The sequence below is a fragment of the Perissodus microlepis genome, chromosome 1 (assembly GCF_051167445.1).
Source record: "Perissodus microlepis isolate ML-2025 ecotype Zambia chromosome 1, ASM5116744v1, whole genome shotgun sequence".
Taxonomy (NCBI): Eukaryota; Metazoa; Chordata; class Actinopteri; order Cichliformes; family Cichlidae; genus Perissodus; species Perissodus microlepis.
The window spans coordinates 6,073,932-6,084,110 of record NC_140461.1 but is presented as its reverse complement, the minus strand read 5'-3'; the positions used below and the strand labels follow the sequence as shown (position 1 = coordinate 6,084,110).

Sequence of the window (10,179 nt, the reverse complement as noted above, 5' to 3'; positions counted from 1 at the left end):
ACAATTTGTGTGCACGTTACGCTCACACATCACATTAACTCACTGGTCTTTTGGTGACGAGTTCAAAGAAAAAAAGAAGAAAAAAAAAAAGCAGAAAATAAATTTTGAAGTTTATTTATTGCAGGCACAGGAAAATTATGATAAGCAGAAGATTAAACAGAATTTTGGATCTGCAAACCCAACAATGCCATGGCAGCATTTCTCTTGCAGCACAAAATATACAAACATAATTCTCAAAACGTGAGAAACAAACATCATCTTCAGCCTGTGAAGGGAACAAAGCTTCAAACTCAAGTCTCTAATGATGATATTATCAGACAGAAGCTTTCAGCAGAACTTTACTTTCCAGTGGCCACAATCCAGTGTGCTTACCTGTGCACAAAACTATACAAAAGTACAGCTATTACTAAAGCATACTGAAGACATTTTGCTAAAGCATAAACGCTGAAATTCAGAGAACAGAAAAGACACACTTATCTAAACTGGCAGATCATAATCATCAACCTAACCACATTAGCAGTCAGTGTAACACAATTTCACTAAAGATTGTACCAAATTACCATGACTCTCCTTAAGCTGATGACTACATCCTGAATAAATCACTATTTAAATACAATGGAAGAAGACCTGAAAGGTTCCCTTTCTCTTACTCTTCGCTGTAATAATCCCAGAGCTGAGATTTCTGACATATTAGTGCACTGTACCTCCAGATCAGTCATATTTAATAATCCCATGACATGTATAAAAGAGTGTTGTCTAGACAAAGACAAATCTAATCTCTTCAAACAGGTAAACCACAGAGTTGAATCATAAACCCTCCTTGACCATTGCAACAACAGGGAAAACCCATTAAGGCGTTTTTAATGCATGTCTCTAAATCACAAAGCAAGATACGCTTTTTTTTTTTTCCAGACAGCAGCTAAACTGTTTCACTTTAAGCTAAATGAGGACGGATGTGTTTTAAATAGACTTACAAGAGAACACAAGTAAAACATCTGTAACTATAAATAAATAAACGTAGCTTATTTTTTGATATTTCAAAGAAAGAACTGGGGATGAGAACAGATTATGAGGCAGAAATTAGTTGGAAGGACTATGGAGATATCTCTAATGGCACATAACATATAGCAGCTGTTCTTGGCAAAACTTGTAGGGTAGCATGGCACATTCAGCTCATTTTAAAGAAAAAAAAAAACCAGTAGGAATGATCTAGTTTTTCCACACGAAATGGCATTCTGGTCAATTCTCTTTTGCTCCAAACCCACACTACTTATTGGCTTCTTATTCTTCTAGTATAAATATCCTGCAGCACAAGTGGGGGGGGATCACTGATATTTATAACAAAAGAAGACTGGTACATTCTTTAAAGGTCCAACAGTGATTAGCAAAATGTTACCAGTGTCAAAAAGCAGCCCAGAAACAGGCAATAACTTCAAGGCAGAAAGAGAAACGTAAAGCAAAACTTTGTACAGGTCTCCACTGAAGACTTGAAAATAGAGGTCTTTGCTTAAGCGTCCAGTATTAGAAAATTCCACAGCATAGATTTGAATTTCCACCAGAATAAACCAGCAGTCCAGACATCCACGGTGACCCAGTCATCGACTGGGATGAAGAGTGAACAAACAGTATTTCCATGAAGCTCCTCTTTCCAAAGTTTCTTGGGCATTCACATACAGTCAGTGCACTGAATGGAGGTCAATGCAAACACTCATATACATATATATATATATAAAGACGGGTTCATTTAAAAGGATCGACTTTGTTTAACGGGACAGGTTTGGTTTATTATGAAAAGGATGAGAGGCTGAACAGAGTTAGAGGCAATATTCTTGGACTCACTTTGTAAATCTTCATCCAAGTTTGGCTTTTTTTTTTTTTACTGATCATTCATGAAGATAAAAACTAAAGCTACAATTGATAAAAGTGAATAAATAAGTTCTTGATGTTTCTTAAAAGTGGTCAAAATGATGTCTGCTGAATCAATACTGACACTGCACAAGTGTTAAAGGAAAAGTTGATATTTTTTCTGGGAGATAAGCTTGCAAATTCTCAATTATAAATATATACTATAGCTTGCACCTACTTAGCTTAGCACAAGGTTATAAAACAGAGGGGAAAACTAGCTTTAATGACTGCCTTCAGACAGAAACTATCCTAGCCTGCACTAGGGTAACCTAGACTACCAGGTGTGCTATTTTCATCAAACTCTCCACAGGAAAATATAAAAACCTATTAAAAAAAATATCAAACCTTTTTCTGACACGGTTCAAAGCTGTATTTCAAGACATTTCTTACTGTCAACAAATCGCACAACAAGACCAAAATCAACCAGTGATATCTGTAATGGTCTGTTATTATGTAACCATGAAGAACAAATCCCTGAACAATCCCTGAATATTGAATATTGACTCTTCATGGAAATGTAGAGTCAATATTCAGCTCAATATTCCATCTATTTATCATCATATTTATCAATGTGTAAAATAAGATTTTATAAGGAAATTACAAAAATGTGTTAAATAATGAATAAATACATAAGAATTTCAAACTCCTGCTTCCACGAGTGCACCTCGTGTGTTAATCTGTTTGATGTCCACGGCTTTGTCTGATTTCTCTTCTTACTGCTGTTTTGTCTTTAAGAAGGTTGATGTGGACAAATCACAGGATTTGTTGCCAATATTAAAAAAAAAATGTAAAATTTCAGCAACAACATCCTTAATTGATGCACTCAGCCGTGACATATTAATGATGTCATAAAACAATAACAACTAACATAAACAATAAAAGGGAACAAGAAAGAATAGAGGATCGATCAGATCAATTTGTGTGTTCACTCATTAGGCTGTTATGGCTCACAGTATATAGCGGTGCATAATGGCTTTGGGTAAAGACATAAAGGCTGTTTTGGCATTTCAGATACATTTTGCCAGTAGTGGGTTGTATTAGTACTTGTGGCCAAAACTGGATTTAATCTTTTGGAACAAATTCAGGGTAAATATCATAACGGGCTAATTGGGGCTATCTGTTTGCATTTAATTGAAGTAGTTAAGCTCTGGCATGAGCTTTAGAAAGCAATTTACAGGAAGAACGACTAATGCTGGTTTTATTCGTCTTAGGATAAGACTGCATGTGCGTAATTGTTTGCAACTGCACATTTTATGCATTCAAATAATGAAATGGAGTGACATTTATTGAGTTTCATATTGTACCCCCTCCAAATGAAAGGCTGAAGTACAGGTTCTCACCTCTGACTCTGGTGGAGTCACATCTCAAGGACACTTTATCAGAACGGATATTGCAATTGCCAGCTCTCGACAGTGAGGAGAGCATCATCCTAAGCTTTTCAGCACAGCGTCTCCCTTCCTAAATTTCCTCCCTCTTCACTGATGCTTCTGCCGAACCTGCATAGGCTGCTTCTTGCCTCTGGTTTCGTCTCATCCCTGCTTGGCACGTTCACAGTAAACTGGCTGTCACTGTCCTCTGGTTTCACAGAGGAAAATAAGGGCTCGGTGGGTGAAGTCACCTCTGAACCCTGTGGTTGAGGTTGAGTTGATGGTGTCTGGGAACTGCTGGGAAACACAGGGGGTGAAATAGGGGACAAAGGTCCTAAGGGGGAGTAACGTCTTAAGGAAACCCCCTTCAGGTTAACTGCAAGCTCCAGAACCAATTTTCTAGATGCCCGGGGTGGGCACAGGGGTACAGAGGCTTCCTGGGGGGAGAGAGGAAGTCCACTTTGTACTGAGGAGTCACTCTGGCAAGGAGTGGGAGGTGAAGACTCTGCAGCCCTGCTGCCATCTCTGCTGACAGGTGACAGGTCCTCTTCCTCCTCTGGACTGTCCACTGAATGAAAGGAGAGAGGCGATGCAGGGCTCTCCGGCAGGTCCACACCCACCACGTCAGACCCACCTGCAGGCATGGCCCTGTTCCGAGGTCCCTGCTCCCCGACAGTCCGGTAGCTGTGAAGCCCTAGTGTGATCTGCGTGGGTCCAGGAGGATCCAGGAGTGGGGCGTGGCCTCTGCCTCGTCCTCCACTACGGAACAGGCGATTCCACAGATGGCCTAGACGTCGTCTGGAAGAGGAGGAAGTGGAGCGGCGAGTTGAGTGACGCCTTATCTGCCTGCGCATTGCCAACCGAAGATTCTGTAACACTGAAGCCTGGATGACGGGGGATTAAAACAGAAACACGCTGAAGTTCATTTCTGTCTAAATGCAACGTCGCCAGTGTCTGTTAGTGTGTGCGAATTTGTTACCTGGGTGGGATTGTATACAGGAAAATCTTCCACTGGCGGGATAAGACCCTGGGCTATTAACTGACCATATGAAGGAGGAGCCTCTCTCTGGACAAAGTCGGCCTCCATGCGAGTCATCTGCGTCTCAAAAGCTCTGTAAAGGAGTGAGGAAGGAAAAAACAGAGAGCAGGATTAGGGAAAGTCAGGAAAACTATTTGAAAACCCAAAAAAATACTTTCACTACTACAGTTTCTGGCAGCTGCAAGAATAAACACCATCCCAGCGTTCCTCTGACTTAACATTCACTTAGTGGCAGAATGAGGGCCCACCTGTACTCTCGGTTCCTGAGGGAGTGCAATTTAAGGGCACAGCCAAGAGCAATAACCAACAGGAGACTGCAGACCAGACTGCCGATCAGGGCAGCTGTGATCACTTTCCTGGGCACTGCTGCCAAGCAGTCCCTCTCATCGCTTCCATCTAAACAGTCCTCCTGGCCGTCACAGCGCCACGTCTCAAAGATACACAGGTTAGTCCCACAGTGGAAGTTTCCAGGTTGGCAATCGTAGCAGTTCTTCTCGTCCGACCCATCTGGACACCTCTTCTGGTTGTTGCAGCGTTCAGAGGCTGGGTAACACATTCCTGTACCACCCTCGCAGGGGAACTCTCCATCTGGACACATCGGACAGCCCTCCTCATCTCGACCAGATGGGCAGTGCCAGTAGCCATCACAGCGCTGGCGTTCAGAGTAACAGCCCTGATCACTGCCGCAGGGACGCTCGCCAGGAAAACAGTAACCTTTCACCTGGTAGGATGGAGGAGAAATGCATCACTGTCTAGACACAGAAGGGACAACTTGTACTATACTTAACTGACTGTGTTTTATGAACAAAAAGAGCAGTTACTGTTTCTAAATCAGTCACTTTGGATTAAAACAGATCCAAAAAGAAAAACACTGTAACATTTGACAAATTAAAAGTTTTAAACAACTTTTAAAAAAAGAGGTTGAAAGAATTTCAAAGGATAGATGAGAATAAACGATGAATGAAATGAACATTAGCCAACCTCAGTACCTGATATGTAGCATTGAAACCATGCCCCGGACTGTGAGGCTGGGCCATGTACAAAACGCTCATCTGTCCCCGGCTCGACTCCAACAGGGCGGGCCGCCTGTTGTTGTGATATGACAACACCTGTAACAGATGCTCCGCTCGCTGCAGCAGGCCGTCATAGACATGCAGCAAATCTCCAGGCCCCAGCTGCAGGTCCAGCTGCAGAACAATGGGCTTAGGGTCCTGAGTGTCCAACAACCAGGAGCATCTCAGCTCAGTGTCGCCGCTACGGTTCGCACGGAAAAAATCGGGAGAGGCAAACGAGCCATAAAAGTTCCCCAAACGTTTGCCACAAGTAGTGTCAGGGCAACCCAGTTCGTCACTTCCATCGTGGCAGTCCCGGACTCCGTTGCAGCGCAGGCCCACGGGCAGGCATCGGGTGGACTGGGCCTCGGTGCACGGCAGAGAGCCAAAGGGGCAGAGGCCCGGCTGCGCCTCAGTGGGAGTCGGCAAGCAGCTGCGTTCATCCGAGGCATCCCCACATTCATCCTGACCGTTGCACTTCCAGGAGCGAGGAAGACACTTCCCATTCCCACAGAGGAATTCATCTGACTGACAGCTGCTCTGACCTAGGTGACCTAAAAAAGAATATGTCTGGTTAGCTGCTAAAACATCACTTTTTCCCCCCAAGAGATAGTTGCCAGTCTCATCTGTCTGCCATGTCCAACTGCAATCAATATCACAGGTTTTAGGCTTTTCTCAGCTTTTTTAAAAAAGACAAACCATAACAAAAAAAATGCATTAGTATTGTGGATGATCATATCAAAACAAACCAAGCAGTAACCCTGTGTAAACATACAAAACAGCTCTATTAATACAACCCTCACAAAACTTTATTATGGCTTTATTAAATCTCTGTTTTAATGCTGCATCTTGACCTCTATGTTGTTATAACTGTTGTTACTGATGCATGCTCTGGTCTGCACAGAGATTCTGCTGCTACTTTACCCACCTCGTGTTTTCCACATATGCGCATAGAAGCATGGGGAGGTCCCAGAACAGATGCTTATGTTCCAATATGAAATACTGCAGGTGGCCCTGACGTAAATGTTATAAACTTTTATTTCATTTTATTTAATAATGAGGTTGCAGTGGGTGTTGCTAATGGATTAAACTGTAGAGGTATTTCTAATATTTTCACGCACTCTGGTATGTTTATGGAGTGGATAAGCAATATGCAAATATTCTCCAGCTTACCTCTGATGTAAGAGAGTCGAAAGCCCTGGGCTTGCCCAGAGCTGTTGGCTTGAGAGTGGAAGAAGAGCCAAACACGCCCCCTGGTGGAGATGAAGGGCAGCGGCAGCACCGAGCCACATAGCCTGGATTCTCTCTTCCATGTAGGTGTCAGCAGGAGCCAGTCTCCCATGCATTTTCCTGACTCCGCCAGGTCGAAGTTACGGAAACTGGAGCATGGAACATGAGTTTAGGTGACTCGGTTATAGAAATATCATATGTATGCAGCGTATGTTTCAGGGACTCTACCTGATGGTAATAACTTCTCCTTGACCTCCCTGAATATGCCAGCTGCAGTTGACCCCAGCTGGGTAGTTTAAAGGCCAGGAAGGGCTGTAGATCACACCCCTCCGCTCTGTATGGATCTCCACCTGCTCGCTGCAGCCTGTCTCAAAAAAGACAGGGGAGATGGCAGCATACATATTAGGGAGGTCGGTCTGAATGCTCCTTGTGCACATCAGAACTAAGAACACGAACACTTGGCAGACATCGAGCATTACCAAAATGTTGGCTTCCACACTCTATAAACCGTTTTATCCTCATTCTTTTATTTGTGACCGCTACAAAAAACACTAAATGATTCACTGACAAGACAAATGACCTTAGTGCCATTGTGGGGAAGCTCCACGCTGATCAGATGGAGCTTTAAACAGAAGCAGCAGCCAAACTGGCAGCCAAGGCAACAGCATCTCCTGCTGCCATCACACCATTACTCCAGGGAGCAACACAAATGTGTGAGCAGGCCAGGAAAAGCTCCAGGACTAACACGCAAACCTCTGTGTGGTGTGCAGGCACTGAATCCTGTTGTTTTTCTAAGTAAAGGCGCAGCGATCAAGTTACCGGCATCATAATCTGCAACATAAATGTGGAATGGGAAGTATCTCATTTCATTCTTGTGCTGAAAGCAATAATATAGAGCAGGCGCATTAATCATCGCATTACTGCTTAATGCCACAGAAAGAATGAAACGCCGTCTAACAAGCCTCTTAATTAACCAGAACCACAGAGACAGAACATTAGCTCAACTATGATCCAGCGCTGACACACAGCAGGGAGTCTGCTGCTTAGTGCTGTTTGTTTCTGGCTTACTTGATGAATCAGTAAAGTCAGCAGAGTGAAGCAGGGTGGCGGAGGGAGGAATCGTTTAAGTGCGGATATCGACTATCCACACTAACTTAGCACACACATAAATACCTACACATACTGGGCTGGACCAAGCTGCTACACAATGCTGTTGTTTGGTACAATGAATAAGAGAACTGAAGCACATTTTGACTGTTGTGTTTGTGTTTCATCTACTTTCAAACTCAGACTCAGATGGTGGAAAAATCTGATCACAGAGAGAAAGAAAATTCACATTAACTCAGTATTTCTGGTTTACCAACAGATGTAAAAAAAAATAAGATTTAGCTGCTGTTTTATGCTTAAACTACAGAACATGAACAGTTCACCAACAATAGTTGCTCAGGGAGCAAATGTTTTCTCTATGACATCCAGAGACTCCAAAATGCACTGCAGCCAAGAACAACTCCAGCTCAGTCGCCAATAGAGTCATCAAAATATTAAAATAGTGTTTTATCAGTGAAAGGTGAATACACAAAACGTAACAACACAAGACACACTAATAGATAGTGGTGGAAAAAAAACTACATCTATAGGTTTTGACGCTACATTCACATTTAAGGAATATCAGCTGTAAAATGTTCCTTAAATGTGATTATTATGTCGATCCTGTGGCTGAGACTTAGCATCACGCTGGAATTATTAGATGTGAAAAAACTGTTCCCATAGTTTTTTTAGGAGCTACCTTGGGTTAGGTGATGTAAACCTCAGTGGTGATGATAATATTTGTGTGTTTTCTAGCTTAACATATATCAAACCTGTAGTTTAATAGCTTTCAAACAAATGTAATGGAGTAAACCATGCCAAACTTTCACTGAAATGTGTATAAAGAGCTATTAAGTTTTGTTTTGTTTTGTTTTTTTTTTTAAAAAAAAGCTTGAATAAAATACAAAAACATTTGGAATTGCATTTATAGCTTTTAAGGCATGTAAATGTCCCTTTTTAATTTCCTGCTCTGATTACAGTGAAGCGTACCTGAGAGAAACAAGTGGATTAAGGCTGCAATTCAGCATTAAGCCCTTCAGTTTTTAATCTGCATTGTTCTCAAAAACCACACATAATCATGAGCTCAGGTAAAATGTGGAGATACTGAATGCAGTTGCAGCTTGTGTGTGTGCAATCACCCTAGAACTTTATGTGTGAAAACATCAATTCTTTTTTTGACTTTTTGCTTTTTAAACCGCTTATCCGACTAGACTCGTGGACATCCTGGACAGGTTGCCAGCACAGGGGAACAGACAGCAACACAGGCTGGAGCACCAGGCATAAGGACAACATGCACACTGGACACATCAGCCAATCTCAAAGCTTGAAGGTTCCTGAGTTGGGATGGTGTGTTCCCCTTTAATCGTGCAAATCTCTTCTCTCCTCAGTCTCACATCACCCTGACTTAACATTCATGATCTTACCCTAACTACAACTTGTCTAACCCAAAAACCTAACCTGAACATATCCCTTTATCTTAATTTTTGAAGACCTGAATTATGTGGACTGACTTTCTGTCCCCATAATGAAGACACAGTCCAGAACCCCCGACCCCACACAATGTTAACACCTGGATCACACACACACCTCCAAACTCTCACTCTGTGTCCCTTTAGCAGCCTTCCTCTTTATTTAAATGCCAATTAAGTGCAGTGTATGACAATGGAGGGGGGAGGAGGGGGCCGTGGGGTTGACTGGCTGCAGAGAAGCAGTGATGTAATGCCGATAGCAGCAGTATCACATTTGCGAAAGCGCGTCCATGTTTCCACACTAACCGTGATCATTTACCCACCACAGATCAATAATCCCGCAGGTTTCTGCACAACGATAGCCTCTGTGCTCTCCCTCCATCCAATCAAAACAATGAAAACAAACCGTCTTCATCTATCAGATCACTTAATCAGAAACACACAGTAGTAGACAAAATAACACCCACTGCTGCTGCTCGGGTGTGAACACAGAGACGCTCCGCTCTGATAGTCACTGATGTAATCATAGTAGGAGCTTTGTAAATTACCGGATCTCCCGTAAAGATGCGAACACGGATCAAGAAATAGAAAAGCATGGCCACTTACATTTCAAAGGGCAATGCGGATCACTTGTGCATGCCATCATGTGTTCGTGAACACCACAGGCAGAGCTTTCTAAACTAATTAGAACAAGCCTCCGTCTAAAACATCACAGCGGTGTAGAGACGCATTGTTGTTTCTCACCTGCACAGAGCAGAGCACAGCGGAGCCACAGCAGCCCGAGCAGAGGCAGCAGCAGGGGAAGTACCGTCAGTCCCATGGTCCGGCGGGGACCTCTGCTATTATCTCCCACACGCGTTTCGCTGTTCGCTCCACATCTGTGCGATCCACACTAGCTCCGGCATCTGCGTTCAGCTTGGACACAGCTAGAGATCCTCCTTGCCGTGAAAAGGCATTGTGTCCTTCTTTTGCAGCGGTAGCCAAGACGCTACGATCAAGGTAGCTCCAACTAGCGATGCGGCTTCTTGTTA

At 43.1% G+C, this 10,179-nt stretch overlaps 1 protein-coding gene across 1 annotated transcript; it reads right to left on the bottom strand.

Moving 5' to 3' along the window:
• Positions 1 to 98: 98 nt before the first annotated feature.
• lrp3 (low density lipoprotein receptor-related protein 3) lies at positions 99 to 10,170 on the bottom strand. Its single transcript, XM_084927812.1, has 7 exons — positions 9,893 to 10,170; positions 6,822 to 6,957; positions 6,537 to 6,742; positions 5,301 to 5,917; positions 4,560 to 5,032; positions 4,252 to 4,384; positions 99 to 4,156 (listed from the first exon to the last, which is right to left on the bottom strand). The coding sequence occupies exons 1-7, from the start codon at positions 9,966 to 9,968 to the stop codon at positions 3,344 to 3,346; spliced, it is 2,454 nt and encodes an 817-aa protein (XP_084783938.1). The 5' UTR covers positions 9,969 to 10,170; the 3' UTR covers positions 99 to 3,343.
• Positions 10,171 to 10,179: the final 9 nt, after the last annotated feature.